The sequence below is a fragment of the Pimephales promelas genome, chromosome 5, assembly GCF_988280905.1.
Source record: "Pimephales promelas chromosome 5, fPimPro1.hap1.1, whole genome shotgun sequence".
Lineage (NCBI taxonomy): Eukaryota > Metazoa > Chordata > Actinopteri > Cypriniformes > Leuciscidae > Pimephales > Pimephales promelas.
In genome coordinates this window covers 9,572,950-9,590,883 of record NC_142773.1, presented here as the reverse complement: position 1 = coordinate 9,590,883, position 17,934 = coordinate 9,572,950, and the positions used below count along the sequence as shown (strand labels likewise).

The 17,934-nt window shown below is 38.3% G+C and overlaps 1 protein-coding gene across 1 annotated transcript in view; it reads left to right on the top strand.

Annotated features, from left to right (window-relative positions):
* Positions 1 to 17,934, top strand: part of LOC120492842 (uncharacterized) — a 349,229-nt gene that overhangs the window by 43,888 nt on the left and 287,407 nt on the right. Inside the window, exon 2 of the mRNA XM_089130946.1 lies at positions 15,878 to 16,051. Within this exon, the coding sequence (XP_088987072.1) occupies positions 15,894 to 16,051 (158 nt within the window). The 5' untranslated portion in view covers positions 15,878 to 15,893. The remainder of the gene's footprint in view (positions 1 to 15,877; positions 16,052 to 17,934) is intronic.

Genomic DNA, 17,934 nt, shown 5'->3' with positions numbered 1-17,934 from the left:
ACCAAAGAAGGGTGATTTAGCCCTTTTAAAGAACTGGCGTCCTTTTGCCCTTCTTACAACAGAATATAAAATCTTCTCAAAATGTCTGGCAAATAGATTAAAACATTGTTTGGGTTTGGTAGTACATAAGGACCAGTCATACTGCATTCCAAAACGGTCCATTATGGATAATTTGTTTTTAGTCCGAGACATTGTGGATATTTGTTATGGTTTCGATGTGAATGTTGGGTTAATTGCCTTGGATCAAGAAAAGGCTTTTGACTGTGTGGATCATAACTATCTTTTTAATGTATTGAAGGCTTTTGGTTTTGGTGAAACGTTTTTAAATTTGATACAGTTATTATATAATGGTGCATCATGTATGGTTAAGATAGGGGGCACTTTGAGTAGGCCAATTCCCAATTTAAGGGGTATTAGGCAAGGCTGTCCATTGTCTGGTCAACTATATAGTTTAGCAATTGACCCGCTGCTTTTTAAACTTCGAGATAGACTGTCAGGTTTCAATGTGCCTGGTCTTTCTTTAGACACAAGAATCTATCTATCTGCCTATGCTGATGATATTACAGTTTTTGTAAACAATTCTGGAGATATTAATTGTCTATCTGAGGCACTTACTGTAGTCTTTATGAGAAAGCTTCATCAGCTAAAGTGAATTGGGCAAAAAGTGAAGCTTTTTGGGCTGGCAAAGGGGAGTTTGAGAGTCTCCCAAAGTTACCCGGAGACCTAAAGTGGGGCAGAGAGGGACTTAAATTATTGGGAGTATATTTGGGGTCAAATGATTATCAAAAGAAAAATTGGGAGGGGCTAGTGGAGAAAGTGTGCAGCAAGTTGTCTAAATGGAAATGGTTGCTGCCGCAGTTGTCCTATAGGGGGAGGATTTTAGTGACCAATAATTTGGTTGCTTCTACCCTGTGGCATAAAATTACTGTGCTACAGCCGCCTGTGGGACTTATTGAGGAAATTCAAAGGCAACTTATTGAATTTTTTTGGTCTGGACAACACTGGATTCGTGCTGCTGCTCTATACCTTCCGCTTCAAGAGGGAGGTCAAGGATTGATAGATATCAGAGCAAGAATCATGGCTTTCCGGTTGCAAGCCACTCAGAGACTGTTGTACGACACGGATGCGTCACGGCAAAATACGGCTTGTGCTCTTCTCAGGAGGGTGAGAGGCATGGGATTGGACAAACATCTGTTCCTAATGGAGCTCCAGAATGAGGACCGTGTGAAATTGACTGTGTTTTATAAGTCAGTTCTGGAGGCATGGACAGTGTTTACCATTTCACGGACACCGAATACACATGCTGGATTATGGCTTTTTGAAGAGCCACTTTTTCTTAATGACTTTTTACCACCAAGACTTGTGTCTGGACCCAGTTTGCGTGCATGTTTTACTGCTGCAGGTTGCACAAAGCTGGGACATATTTTGACAAAGAGCTTAGAGGAACTGAGTGAAATGACTGGAGTGAGATCTCTGAGGCTGCTAAAACAAGTTACAACTGGAATTTTAAAGTCTTTGCATGCGGACTACAATATTTTTATAAATGACGATGTTGCAGCTGATCAATGAAGAAGGGGGGTTCCTTATGTTTTTCCTTCTCTGAATGTGACTATTGCCGTGGGAGAATTGCAAGATGATAAATTGTATTTTGTCTCTTGAAACCCCTCAGCTTGGAGTTTTTGAGGAAGTGGGGAAAAAGGCCCTCTATATCTCCTGGGTGAAGGCATCTGGATGCTTGCATGGATTTGCTTCAAATAAATGGACTGATTTTTTTGGAACTCCCCCCCCCCCCCCCCCCTAGAGGCTGCTGGCGGTCCTTATACAAACGCCCCATTGACAAAAGAACGGGAGACCTTCAATGGAGGATCGTTCATGGCGCGATAGCCACAAACAGATACATGGTGCACATTGATCCTTTGGTAGGGGTGGGCTGTCCCTTCTGTAAAGAGGTTGAAACGTTTTTTCATCTATTTGTACAGTGTGCTCGGCTAAACGATTTGTTTTTATTTTTGTCTCAACGGTTCATTGAAATTGGTGAAGCTTTTTCCAATGAAATGTTTATGGTCTAAGGTATACAGAAAAAAGGAAAAGTCAGTTGATTTTACTTAATTTTTTGTCTGGCACTGCAAAACTTGCTATATGGAAATCCAGAAAGAATAAGGTGTTGTGACAGGGTTCTATGGATGTGTTGATGATTTTCAAAGGCTTGGTGGCGGCTCGGCTTAGAATTGAGCACGCCTATTATAAAATGGTAAATGGTGTAGAAACTTTCATGTACATTTGGGGGATTAATGAGGTCCTTTGCACAGTAGATGATAATGATGATTTAATGCTTGGTTTTTAAAATGTTTCTCAGTTTAGCATGAATATTGTATTTGTTCTTGTTTGTGAGATTGTAATATTATTGTGAACACCTTATTGTTTTAAATAAAGGTGTATTTAAATTCAAATTCTCTCTCTCTCTCTCTCTCTCTCTCTCTCTCTCTCCTTCTGGTGTGAGTGTTGTGTGTGAGAGCTGAGCACGCTGAGTGCGGGAAAAGTGGTTTCTCTTTGTAATACTAATGGTTTCCTAATTTTCTTTCCCCCCGGTAGTTGAAAGACAAAAAAAGTGTTGAGTGTATATATATATATAAAAAAAAAACAAACATATTGTTTGTTCGTAACATTGAGACGCCGAAATGGCGTCTATTCCCATTCAGGCAACGCAAGGCCTGTCGCTTCGGAATGGGTGCAGGTGTGTACCAGATCCTGGGGTGACAGTGGAGGAACTGCTCCTAGTCGTCGGAGAGCAGGTAGGGTTTGAGAATATCATCTCGGCTTCGCGTATGAACAAAGCAGTGGTTGTGTTTTTAAAAACGGATATGTTGATCAACAAATTGACCGTGAGTGGAATATGGGTGAAAGGAACTTTTGTTACAGTAACCCCCCTATCTGCCCCGGCGACGAAAATCATAATATCAAACATCCCGACGTTTATCTCCAATGATGTGATAATGAAGGAATTGCAGAGATTCGGAAAAATTGCAAGCCCTATGAAACTTATTTCACTGGGCTGTAAAAACGCTGCATTAAAACATGTGCTTTCCTTCAGAAGACAGGTTTATATGTTTTTGAGTTCGCCGGAACGTAATTTAGAGGTGTCTTTTCGTGTAAACCATGGAGAGAATTCATACATGGTTTATGCATGCGCAGAGAACTGGAAATGTTTTGACTGCGGAGAAGTTGGGCATAAACGCGGCGTATGCCCGAAAAAAAACGAACAAAAAATATCCGAGGCTCAAGATGGAATAAAAAAAGCAGATCATCAGAGTAATGATAGAAAAGGAAATGAAAAGAAGGATGAAGGGGTAACTGAGGAGGTGAACGAACAGAACGAAGTGATTGAGATTAACGAAGAGAATGTGCAACCTGGATGCAGTGCTGCTCCAGATGAGAAAGAAACCATTGATGTAATGGATGACAATGAGGAACAAAGTTGTGTTGAACAGGAACGTGAGGTTAATGATGATTCACAGGTTGGAGTTTCAGAGGAAAAAATGGATGAGGAAGTGGATAACTTGTCTCAGTGTACTGAGGATGAAGTGAAAGATAGTGAGGAGTGGTTAGACAAAATAGATGAAAGAGACTTGTACACTGTTGAACAAATTAATTCTTTTCTTGATGTAACAAAAGGAAAATCAGGAGTAGAAACAGAGGATTTTTTTCCCGGACACTGAAAAATTAGTCGTTTCTGTGATGAAGGCCAGGAAAGCGTGCAGTTATGAGGAGCTCTCACAGCAAAAGAGGTTTCGCCTTAAGAAACTTATAACCTTGATAAGAAAAGAAAAAGGTAAAAAGAAAGGAAAGGGAGGACTAACGAGGGGAAACGCATAAGAAATCATGTTGTTGAATAACGCTCTTCTCTACCTTTCCTGTTATCTTTTTTCTCTATTTTCCCTATGAAGGGCATGCAGGTGGGATCCCTAAATGTTAATGGAATGAGGGATGGGAGAAAAAATAATGTTTTATCAGAATTAATTTTTACCAAAAAATTAAGTGTTGTATTCTTGCAAGAAACTCACAGTGACCAAAGTAATGAAGTTGACTGGGATGTATGGTGGAAAGGAGAGAAAGCTCTTAGTCATGGTACAAATTTAAGTGCTGGAGTGGCAGTGTTATTTTCTCCTCGGATAAAAGCAAAAATAATTTCAAAAAAAGAATTACAACCAGGAAGATGTTTAATTGTAAGGGCTGAAATTAGTAATCTCGTGTTCTTGTTTGTTAACATATATGCACCAAATATAGGAGCCGATAGAGTACAGCTTTTTAAAAAAATATGGGCGGTGACTGGAATTGTACCCTAAACTTTACTCTAGACAGAAATGGGGAAGAACAGCATGCACAATCATCTTTCTGTTTAGACAGTATCATTAAAAGTTTGCATTTCTCAGATGTGTGGAGAGAATATAACCCTACAACTCAGCAGTACACATGGGTGAAAGTCATCAATAATAGAGTTTTTGCTGCACGGTTAGATAGGATTTATGTATCACATAATATGAGAAATAGAATTTTAAAAACTGCTATAATGCCAACATCACTTTCTGATCATAAACTCATCACAGCTGAATGCTCGTTGGAAATAACAAATCGTAAAAGCTGCTACTGGCATTTTCAAGTCAAATTGTTAGAAGATATAAAGTTCTGTGAATATTTTACAGATTTTTGGGAGACCTGGAAAAGAGAGAAGAATAATTATGAAGACATTACTCAATGGTGGGAAGTTGGAAAGGTGCACATAAGACATTTTTGTCAGCAATATACATCTCACTCTTCATTAGTTTTAAAAAATACAATAGATGGGCTAGAAAAAGAAATTATGGAGATTGAAAAAGACATGATTGAAAGTGAACCTTTAATTTTGAAAGAATTGTGGGAGGGAAAAAAAAAGAACTTAGTTCAATTCTTAATGAAAAGGTTAAAGGAGTGCTTGTGAGGAGTAGGTTCACTGCAATAAGAGATGTGGATGGTCCTACAACTTTCTTCTTCAATTTGGAGCGTAAAGCTGGGATAGAGAAATGAATTTTCTGTTTAAAAGACACTAATGGACATGACAGCGCAGACCCAGAGGATATGAGAGGAATTGCTGTTGATTTTTATTCTGAACTCTATGCTGTTGAAAATACAGAGGAACAATGCAGGAATGAACTGTTACAAGATCTTCCTAAGATTACTCAAGGAAATAGACTTTCCCTAGAAACTGAACTTAATTTTGAGGAACTGACCACCGCTGTCATGGGACTATCTTCAGGCCGTGCGCCAGGATTGGATGGTTTACCGGCTGATTTTTATAAGACTTTTTGGAACATTATTGGGAAAGATTTTCTTGAAGTACTTCAAAATTGCCTAAGTAAAGGAATTCTTCCTACAAGTTGTCAGAGAGCAGTTTTAATGCTGCTCCCAAAAAAAGGAGATTTGACACTATTGAAGAACTGGAGACGGGTGGCTATGTTGTGCTCGGATTATAAAATATACTCTAAAGTTCTAGCAAACAGGTTAAATGGTGTACTGCATGAAATTGTCCATAAAGATCAGTCTTATTGTGTTAAAAATAGATGTATATCTGATAATCTACATTTGGTGCGGGATGTTATTGATTTTGCAATCCAAACTGGCACTAATGTTGGGTTTTTGTCCTTAGACCAGGAAAAGGCCTTTGATAGGGTTGATCATATTTTTCTTTTTGAGACATTAAAAGCTTTTGGTTTTGGGGACAGTTTTATTTCTAAAGTAAAAATGTTATATACTGAAGCAACATGTATGGTCAAAATAGCTGGTGGCCTTAGTTTTCCGATAAAAGTACAGCGGGGAATTAGGCAAGGTTGTCCTCTGTCTGGCCTTCTTTATAGTATAGCAATAGAGCCTCTGTTGTGCAGACTGAGAAGAGAGTTAAAAGGGTTGAATGTTGATGCTTTTTTTCACCAACAAATCAAACTTTCTGCTTATGCAGATGATGTCACGGTTTTAATTAGAGATCAAAATGATGTCAAAGTGTTAAAAAAGGCATTAGTGTGTTATAATAAAGCATGTTCAGCAAAGGTCAATTGGGGCAAAAGCGATGCTCTGTGGTGTGGTCAGGAACCTCAAACTCCATCACTCCCGGGTGATTTAAAATGGGGGAGGGCAGGTTTTAAATATTTAGGGGTCTTCTTGGGGACAGAAGACTTTAGGAAGAAAAATTGGGAGGGTTTATTGGAAAAAGTGTGTGTGAGGTTGTCTCACTGGAAATGGGTGCTGCCCCAGCTGTCCTACAGGGGAAGAGTGCTTGTCTGTAACAATTTGGCTGCAGCATCTTTGTGGCACAGAATGAGGATTCTAGAACCTCCGGAGGATTTAGTACGAAGACTACAAAAGTGCCTGGTTGATTTCTTCTGGTCGGGGCAACACTGGTTGAAGGCATCGGTGCTGTATCTACCGATACAAGAAGGAGGACAAGGACTATAGTAGACATAAGATCAAGAGTCAAAGCCTTCAGACTCCAAACGGTGAAAAAATTTCTGTATGGGGAAGATGTGAGCTGGGCTGGTATCGCCTGTACCCTATTGAGGAGAGCTGGGAATATGGGACTAGACCGGCATTTATTCCTCATGGACATCAACAAGATAGACCTGTCTGGATTAACAGCTTTCTACAGGTCTATTTTAACATCTTGGACAGTTTGCAGAATTTCTCGAGAGCAAAACGGTGTGCAAAGAATGTGGCTAAAAGAAGAACCGATTCTTTTCAATCCTGCAGTGGACTTGAATATTTTAAAGTCAATATCTCTGAGAAATACTTTAAAAACGGCACATTTTTTAAAAATTGGACAATTTTTATCTGAGGAAGGATGGATATCTGCTGACGTTTTGGCTGGAAAACTGGGCATAAGATCAACTCGGCTCGCTCAGAACATACTGACTCAGTTAAGTGAAGCTCTACCAGTGGATTACAGACTTTCTCTAGAAACACATGATGAAGATTTTTTTTTCCTTCCCAGAATTGTCTATTTCTGCAGACACTGGATTATGGACTAAATCTGAGGGTGGACTGCTGTCTTTTGAGACACCCCAACTTGGACTTTTACGTAATGTTGGGAAAAAAGCTCTTTATGTACTGTGTGTGAAAGTTTTATACCTTCAAACGTTGGACAATGTAAAGGAGTCTAAAGGTAGCTGGAGGTCCCTGTACAAGCCTCCTACTGAGAAGAGGACTGGAGATCTTCAGTGGAGGACTATGCATGGGATAACAGCCACAAACAGACACAGAGCACACCTTGATCCACAGGTAGGGGAGGGTTGCCCTTTTTGTGGAGAGCAAGAAACAATTTTCCATTTGTTTTTTAATTGTGGGAGATTGCAGAGGCTTTTTGCTGAATTAGAGAGGTGGTGCCAAACGTTGGGCATGGTTTTTACCCCAATGGTCTTTGTTTATGGGCCGAGATACAGTAGAAGCAATAAAGACGTACATGTTTTAATAAACTTCTTATTTGGAAAGGTAAAAATGGCAATATGGTTGTCCCGTAAAGGAAAATTAAATGACACAGGGTCAACTGATGTTTTATCAATTGTGAAGGGATTGATAAACACGTATTAAAATAGAGTATGCTTATTATAAGCTAGTTAACAATCTTGAGATGTTTAAATGCAAATGGGGAATTAGTCATTGTGTGTGTGAAGTAGACATTGATGGTAATCTGCAAGTTAATATCCAAGGTGGAAAAATAGTTGTTGTTTTCTTCCTATGGTGTATTGTTGATTATGTCTATGGTACATGGTCGTTCCCTTCTGGTTTTAAAGGGAAAAACTTTTAGAGTGTAATTTAATTTTATATATGAAGGATTATAATTTTGTAAAATAAAAGAGACCCTAAAAGTCAAAAAAGTCTCTCTCTCTCTCTCTCTCTCTCTCTCTCTCTCTCTCTCTCTCTCAAATTCAAATTCAAATTAGCTTTATTGGCATGACTTATACAGTATTGCCAAAGCATTGGCCATTACATAGGCAATGAACAAATAATCAGTAAATGAATTAGTAAACAAATACATGCATATATATCAGAAAACAAACAAACAAAATAAATAAATAAACAAACAAACAAAAAAAACACGTTTTTTTTTTTTTTTTTTTTTTTTTTTAACCAACATTCTGACTTTAGTTTTGTCCACTGGCTGACTCTCGTAGTTTGTGACAGGCTGTTACATAGTCTGCTGCTGTTGTGATTGAGCTGGAGTTTTCTCCCAAAATATGAATTAATTTTTCTGAATTTGGCAATGCCATAAAATTTGGATCTAGTTGTTGGAATCTAGAGAAATAGTCTGATCTAATGCTGTGATAATGATCACAGTGAATGAGGAAGTGTTCTTCTGTCTCCACCTCTCTCTGAGAGCACAGTGAACACAGTCTAAGCTCTCGCGGCTGCCATCTCTGCCGGTGCCGTCCTCTCTCTACGGCCAGACTGTGGTCACTCAGCCTGTATCTGGTCAGGGTCTTTCTCACTTTATGCTCTTTCACACAGCTCAGGTATTCTGCTGGTTTATAATCTCTTTTGAGGTTTAAATAGAGTTCCATCTTCTTTTGTGATTTAGTAGCATCTTTCCAATAGTTAATGTAATTTAGTTTTTGTAGTTGTATAATTTGGTTGGGCCAGCAGACAGTGCTGTGCGGGTCAGGCTGTAGTTTGAGCATCAGCTGTGAGAGTGCGCTCCGGGGCCGGTTCTGCTCCTGACACCGCAGGGCTTCGGCCTAGTATGAGCTCGGGTCGCTGTGCTTTAGATGCTGGTAGAACTTTATAGCTCTTTTCTGGATGCTGATCAACAGGGGGTATTGTCCTAATTCAGCTCTGCATGAGTTGTTTGGTGTCGCTCTGTTCACTTTTAGGATGTTTTTGCAAATTTGGGTATGCAGAGTTTCAATTTCTTCTTTTTCCCATTTTGAGAACTCTTGAGTTTTTAGAGGTCCCCATATCTCGCTGCCATAAAGAGCAATGGGTTCAATTATTGCTTTTAGGATTTTTAGCCAGGTTCGAATTGGAATTTCATGTCTAATTGTATTTTTAATCATGTAGAAGACTCTCATTGCCTTTGCCTTCAGCTCATTCACAGCCAGATTAAAGTTCCCTGTTGAACTCAGTTTCAGACCCAGATATGTGTAGTCATGGGTGTGTTGGAGGACTTGGTTTCCTGCTCTGAATATGTATTTATTTTCCCTACACCTGGATCTATTTTGAAAGATCATCACTTTAGTTTTTGTAAAGTTAATTTTGAGAGCCCACGTTTGGCTGAATGTCTCTACGACGTTGAGGAGCTGCTGTAGTCCCTCTTGTGTTTTAGACAGAAGGACTAAATCATCTGCAAAGAGGAGACATTTAACTTCTGATTGGGTCAGGGTTGGGCCGGGGGCAGTGGAATTATTTAATGCTTTGGCTAGTTCGTTTATATATATGTTAAATAGAGTGGGGCTCAATGGGCAACCTTGTCTGACTCCTCTTTGTTGGGAGAAAAATTCTGTTCGTTTATTCCCTATTTTTACAGCACGTGTTGTTTTTATACATGGTGTTGATCAAATCAAATGTTTTCCCTCCAATCCCATTTTCCAGTAGTTTTAGGAAGAGTCCTTCGTGCCAGATCGAATCGAAAGCCTTCTCAAAGTCAATAAAGCAGGCGAAGATTTTGGATTTATTTTGGTATACATGTTTATCAATGATCGTGTGAAGTGTGTAAATGTGGTCAGATGTTCTGTGTTTGGGCAGAAATCCAATTTGACTTTTGTCCAGAATTTTGTGGGTTTTGAGAAATGTTTGCAGTCTTATTAATATTAATACATTAATATTAATAATCGAACAGAATATTTTCCCCAGGTTGCTATTGACACATATGCCTCTGTAGTTGTTTGGCTCATATTTGTCTCCTTGTTTAAATATTGGTGTTATTAGGCCTTGGTTCCAGGTGTCGGGGAAATATCCTACTCTCAAAATAATGTTGAATAATTTGACAATTGCAGTTCTGAATTTTTCGTTGGTGTATTTGATCATTTCATTTAATATCCCATCTATGCCACATGCCTTGTTTGGTTTTAAAGCATGTAGTCTCTCTGTAAGCTCTTTTATTGTGATTGGGAAATCTAGGGGGTTCTGATTGTCTTAAATTTTTTCTTTCAGGATTTCTAATTTGGTTTTTAATTCATTTCGAGCAGGATTTGTTTCAGTTGTTTTGTACAGATTTTCAAAGTGTGTCCTCCAAATGTCCCCATTTTGAATGACCAATTCTTCCTGTTGTGGTCTATAGAGCGAGTTCCAGTTGTTCCAGAAGTTACTGGTGTGTATTGACTCTTCTATTACTTGAAATAATTGTTCTGTGTGCTGTTCCTTTTTGACTCTAAGAGTTTGTTTGTACAGTCTAAGGGTTTCGTGATACTGATGGCGGAGTTCTTCATTGTCAGGATCTCTGTGTTTTTGATTTGAAAGATTGCGTACAGTTGATCGGATATTTTTGCACTCGCTGTCAAACCACATTTCTTTGTTGTTTTTTGTTTTCCTTTTTGATGATTTATTTTTCAAATTGCATTTGGATGCTGATTGGTGGAATATTTTGGAAATGTCACTTAGTGCCAGATTTATGCCTAATTTATTTTGTGAATATGTGTTTGTTATGAATTTGTCTAATAATAAGTTGATCGTTTTACTTTCTAGTGCATTTTGATAATTTTCTGTGCTGTTCTTTGTCCACTTGTAGGGTGGTTACAGCTTCAGTAAGTGGGAGGGCTGTCGGTGTGATTCATTGGGACGAGTTTGTCTTATATATAGTGTAATTTTACTGTGGTCTGACAGAGGTGTTTGAGGACTGACTGTGAATGCCCTGAGATGCACTGGGTCAATGTCTGTAATGAAGTAGTCTACAGTACTGTTGCCCAAGAAAGAGTTAAAGGTGTAGGACCCAAAAGAGTCTCCCCGTATACTAGGGATGCACCGATACCGATACCGGTATCTGGTATCGGCCTCGATACCACATTTTCTAAAGTACTCGTACTCGTTAAAAGTCCCCCGATACCGGGGACCGATACCATGTTCTGAGAAATGGGTTAATCACAGGCGCCGAGTGCCCACCCCCAGGCTCCGGCTGCAGCTCAGAGCGGGGAGATGGGGAGACATGTCAGCCGTGTGGAACAGTGATGCGCGGGTCAATGTATAAACAACCCGCACACTACCAACGTTTTCAACTACCCGCCCGCTACTCGGACCGCAAAAAAAGTAAGAAAATATTGTACCCGACCCTCTTCCTGAATCCTGACCGTATTTTTTAAAAGTAGTACATGCTCATCGTAGCGTCATTGGGCCATAAACGTGTAACAACACAGCATCGCAAGAAGACGTAGCCTACATATAACAAAGGCAGCACTTTGGTCATCATCTTTCATTATTTCGGTAAATGTCTCCCACACTTACTCTTTCTATCACCTTTTCTCTTGCCGCCTCCATCTCTCTGCAGACTGATCATAGACATGGCCGGTTCGTGAACGAATCGGTTCTTTTTAATGAACCGGTCGAACCAGTACGCTAAATCGAACTGAATCATTCGCATCAGTTCACGTCTTGCGTCAGTGCTGATCCACAAGTTACTTCAGTTACTCACTTTCAGACATGCCTGACAGTCCCTCCGAGTTGAAATAAACCAATATCCCGAATTATATTTTACTCCAGTAACTCTAACAGTTCACTGAACTGAGACATGTTGTTGATACTGCTGATACTGCGCATCCGCGTATAGTAACGAACGCAGAGGTACAGCGGTTCTCGTATGGAGCGAAGTATGTGCCTAAACCTCACACACAAACAAAACGTGTTTTACTCACACCCAATGATTCACAAACAAACTCAGTGTGGTTTGTAAATACAAAACATCACTCACAAACTAATGCATATTGTTCTGCAAATAAAAAACGTACCTATCAAACAAATACAGTATGTTTTACATATACATAGAAACGTATTTCTTCAATGACCAAAATATCCTGCAAGTACAAACTAAAATCTTTGAAAGTACAAAACAAAATTCTACACGTACAAAACAAAATTCTACAAGTACAAAGCAAAATTCTACAAGTACAAAGCAAAATTCTACAAGTACAAAACAAAATTCTACAAGTACAAAGCAAAATTCTACAAGTACAAAGCAAAATTCTACAAGTACAAAACAAAATTCTACAAGTACAAAGCAAAATTCTACAAGTACAAAGCAAAATTCTACACGTACAAAACAAAATTCTACAAGTACAAAGCAAAATTCTACAAGTACAAAGCAAAATTCTACAAGTACAAAACAAAATTCTACAAGTACAAAACAGAATTCTACAACTACAAAACAGAATTCTACAAGTACGAAAAACTGTCACGTGACTTTTGGCACTATTTTTCCGCGTCCAGGCAGAATCAGATTTTCTCACAAATACAGTGGAACAACTTCCTCTTCTAGAACAGTAGATGGCGCTAAGATAAGGGATCAATTTGCTCGCCTTTGCCCATGGGAAAATGAGCGGTGAACAGGTGTGTTTCTGTCCAACTTTATCTATAATTAACCTTATTGAGGTTTTGGAAAATGTTTATTATATAGACAGAAATCCACATTAGCACTTAGTAGTAACGTACTCCACTCTAGGATAAGGGAATCTAAGCTGAAAGCTGCCATCATGTTGCTTTTACTTTTTGTAAAAATGTTTCATTTACTGAATGACTCTATTTCTTTCGTTCTCCATAAATTAATGAGAACATTTCATTTAATTGAAAGGGTCCCACTTATTCATTAATTTTGTTGGAATTCAGTCAGCGTAACTGTTAATGTAATAAAATAATGAATGAACAAATCAAACAATATACAGTTGTTTCTTCCCTGTGATGTATTGTCCAAATTATTATTTTGGACAGACAAATGAAACCCTCCTTTCAATTAAATTAAATGGTCTCATTAATGTATGGAGAACGAAAGTAATAGATTCGTTCAGTGAACATAATCACTAATTTAGTCATTTCACACGCGTCTTATGTAGATTATTAGCCTAATATTATTTTTTAAAGCAACATATGACATAGATTTCAGCCTAGATTCCCCTAGAGAGAGTGAAGTGCTAATAGCGGTAATATGGATTTTTGTCAAGAAATAATTAACATTTTGCAAAAGAAAACCTCAATAAGGTTAATTATATAAAGTAATACAGAAACACACCGTTCACCGCTCACTTTCCTCAGCTGTAGTAGGCAGTGTTGGGAAAACGTATTTCGTTACAGAATAAATGCCCCAAAATGTCATTTGTAACGTATTCCATTACATTAGCTACTCAATCTGAGGGATTACATCCGCATTGAATTGCCTTTTAGAAGTGTAAGAATTGTGGCCATCTAATTCTGTTTACTAAACTGGGCTATTCTGGTGGGTGCGGTGATGCGGTGGTGACGCGTGTAACATGTAGGGTGGCACTGCCAATAAAGCACCTTAAAGGTGTCACAAAGAACCGGCAAAAGATTATGAATAGGCTATGTAAAATATAGCAAGAAGATATTTTAATTGTTTATTAATAAACAAGTGTATCTTTGTCAGTGTGTCGGCTGAAAACATGAAGTTGACAATGCTGACTCGCGATCTTCGCCGTGAACGCGCCAGGATTAATAATCTAGCCTACAAGACGCGTGTGAAATGACTAAAGTAGTGATTATGTATACATACACTGAACGAATCTATTACTTTCGTTTTGTTCTTAATAATGAAAACATTTAATTTAATTGAAAGGAGGGTTTCATTTGTCTGTCCAAAATAATAATTTGGACAATACATCACAGGGAAGAAACAACTGTATATTGTTTGATTTGTTCATTCATTATTTTATTACATTAACAGTTACGCTGACTGAATTCCAACACAATTAATGAATAAGTGGGACCCTTTCAATTAAATGAAATGTTCTCATTAATTTATGGAGAACGAAAGAAATAGAGTCATTCAGTAAATGAAACATTTTTACAAAAAGTAAAAGCAACATGATGGCAGCTTTCAGCTTAGATTCCCTTATCCTAGAGTGGAGTACGTTACTACTAAGTGCTAATGTGGATTTCTGTCTATATAATAAACATTTTCCAAAACCTCAATAAGGTTAATTATAGATAAAGTTGGACAGAAACACACCTGTTCACCGCTCATTTTCCCATGGGCAAAGGCGAGCAAATTGATCCCTTATCTTAGCGCCATCTACTGTTCTAGAAGAGGAAGTTGTTCCACTGTATTTGTGAGAAAATCTGATTCTGCCTGGACGCGGAAAAATAGTGCCAAAAGTCACGTGACAGTTTTTCGTACTTGTAGAATTCTGTTTTGTAGTTGTAGAATTCTGTTTTGTACTTGTAGAATTTTGTTTTGTACTTGTAGAATTTTGCTTTGTACTTGTAGAATTTTGCTTTGTACTTGTAGAATTTTGTTTTGTACGTGTAGAATTTTGTTTTGTACTTTCAAAGATTTTAGTTTGTACTTGCAGGATATTTTGGTCATTGAAGAAATACGTTTCTATGTATATGTAAAACATACTGTATTTGTTTGATAGGTACGTTTTTTATTTGCAGAACAATATGCATTAGTTTGTGAGTGATGTTTTGTATTTACAAACCACACTGAGTTTGTTTGTGAATCATTGGGTGTGAGTAAAACACGTTTTGTTTGTGTGTGAGGTTTAGGCACATACTTCGCTCCATATTCTCGGATCACACCAGTACAGAACTGAGAACTGTTTAGACTGAGCTTGTGTGTCATCTTCGTGCCAGTTATTCAGCCAATAAATAAATTCGGCCTATATATTTCATAGAAAATTCTATCTAGTACTATATAAATACAAAGGTTTAATTGGCATTTTTTTCCAAACGACCTGACCGACCGCGACCCGAATATCATTAAAAATATTTTTTGGATGACCCGTAACTGCGGGTAACCGCGGGTGACCGCGGCGCAGGCACCCGCTCATTTTGGATCAACCCGTGCATCACTGGTGTGGAACAATTTCAAAGTGAATGGCTTTGGATTAGGAGAATAAGTTTACTTGTAGTCGCCAAGTTACTTATAGTCAGTTGAATGTCTGTTGGGGGACCAAATAAATAAAGTGTTATCAGATATTAAGCTGATCGTACTAATACTCTAGTCTACTAATACTCTAATGACAGTTAGTTGACATGTAATTGAAAAGTTACTTATAGTTAGTAAAGTGGACTATCGAAATAAAGTGTTACCCAAGTAATTTAATCAAGGACCTAAAAACCCGTATATAAAAATATTTAAATCATGTTTTTTTTTTTTTTATTAAGTACTCGGTATCGGTATCGGCGAGTACTGAAATGCAAGTACTCGTACTCGTACTCGTTTTCCAAAAAAGTGGTATCGGTGCATCCCTACCGTATACGACCGTTCACTATATACAGGCCCAGTGATCGACACAGCTCTAGTAAGATTTTCCCACTTTTGTTTGTTAATTTGTCATAATTGTGTCTTAGGTGGTATGAGGGCAGATGGAGGCTGGTGTTTGTGACATATTTGTTTCCCTTAACAAAGTCTGGTTCATTTCCAGTTCTGGCATTTAGATCGCCACATATTAACACACTCCCTTTAGTTTGGTAATGGCTGATCTCCTCCTGCAGGATGGAGAAGGTTTCTTCATTATAATAGGGGGACTCGGCTGGGGGAATGTACATAGCACACAAGAATATATGACGGTCTGTGGAGACAATGTCTTTTTGGATTTTTAACCAAATGTTATTTTTTCCGATTTGTATATCTGTGATTGAGGTTATGAGGTGTGCTCTCTCTCTCTCTCTCTCTCTCTCTCTCTCTCTGCTAATGTAGGTTAAGCTGGTGTGATATGACAGATAAAGGTTGTTCTGATGTGACTTCAGCTCTGAAATCAAACCTGTCACACCTGAGAGAGCTGGACCTGAGCGTGAATAATCTAGGAGACTCAGGAGTAAAAAACCTCAGTGATCTACTGATGAACCCACAATTCAAGCTGGAGAAACTACAGTTAGTGTCATTATACTGTACAGCAATTACAGTGTGACTGAAGTTTATTTATTTGAAGACAGCAGGGCTTATTTTTCATTGGTTATAGCAGTGCACTTTCTGGGTTTATTAAACTAAAACACTTTATTCTCAATATCTGACAGTGAGTCTGAGTTCACATTATATCTGTAAAATTCTTCACATTCATGATTTGTTTGTAAGATAATCTCTCTTTTTCTGTCTGTGTCTCTCTAGTCTACGGTGCTGTGACATTACAGATGTTTCTTCTTTAACTCAGTCTTTGACGAACTCAAAAGCACTGCAGTTTTTAAAAGAGCTTGAGCTGAGAGACAATAAGATCGGAGACTCAAAGCAGCGGCTCAGAGACGAGCTACGAGACTCAAACTGTGTCCTGAGGTGAGGAAACATCACTGAGATATTTAAGAGATCTTCATATACCTCTGATATGTGAACAAACCTTTCAAACATTCGTAAAAGGAAATTATCAATAAGATTTGTTGCAACAAAGGGTTTGTGTGAGAACAAAATGTGAAGTTATTGAAATGTTGAACACAAAGGAGGAAAGAGAAGAAAAGCTCACTGTCACAGCTTTATACATCAACACCTGCTTTATGAACTGTGTCAGTAGAAGTGAATCATTTGAGTGTGAAACAGACTTGGTCAGATTGTAGGAAACGCTGCACTCCTGCTAAAATCAGTGCAGTTCCAGCTTCAGCTCACAGCGTCCAGCTCACATGAGCAATGTCTCTGTCTCTAGTGTGTTTTTACTGTGACAAGCAACACGTCACACTACTCTACACTTACTTTACTCTCAGTTATTTACTAAGAGCCTACAAACATGTTTAAACTAGAGGACAAACGGCTTTAACTAAAGGTTTGTGTTTAACTCAAAATAACATTAGTATTTGCTCGCTGTGGTTTATTCCATACGCCGTACACTCATTAGTTTCTCCTTTACAGAGACTCAATAGGAGTCGCACCGACACACACAGACACACATATGAACATGATTCAGGTTTAAATCTATTATATTTAAAAACACAAATATCTCTGCAAGATCATAGCCTGGCTAACGCCAGACCCAATTCTCGTTGAGACTTGGCGCCGTTTATTGGGTGCTAAGAATGTCTTATCAAATGCGCCTGTACGTAGCTCAGAGCCAATATTTTCAATTAGAAAAACACAAGTATTAAGTTCAGTTTAACATAGATGTTGAAGTTGTTATTTGCACTGGAAATTGTTTGCGCTTGTATTTCACAAGTTTAAAAAAATTACTAAATTTTTTCTAAATTACTACTAAAGCGGTAGCTGTATATTGATATTGAAAAGCCACACAACTTAGTGGCACTGTGACAACCACAGTAGGTAGTCTACAGGCATAATGACAATATGATATTAAAGGGGTCATGAACTGGCTTTTTAAATGTTATTATATTGTTGTCTGAGGTCAACTTATAACGTTCGCTTGGTTTTTGCATTCAAAAACATCAAAATGAACAAGTAATAGGCTATTTTGTACCCTGGTTGTGAGCCTACCTAAAAACAGTCGGTTTTTATGGGCGTGTCGCACTGAAGACTTGGAAGTAAACACCCACTGCTGCAGTGGAGAACAGTTTTGCATATTATAATGAGTTTCACTCACCCGTCGGTGTACGTGGGGGAAAACGTCCTATGTTGTCAAATGGCAACCGGATTCGCCCATAGATGTTCAACCCAGAGTCCGTATAGACGGCACAGCACCGTTCTTTACTCTTAATCGGTCTGCAAATCCAGTCTTGTTGACAAAATAAGACAATCCTCAGTGAAATGAAGCGAACAGACGACGATGTTTTACCTCATCAGCTGGAACGTCATTAAAAATAAATTTTATCCATGCAGTCCTA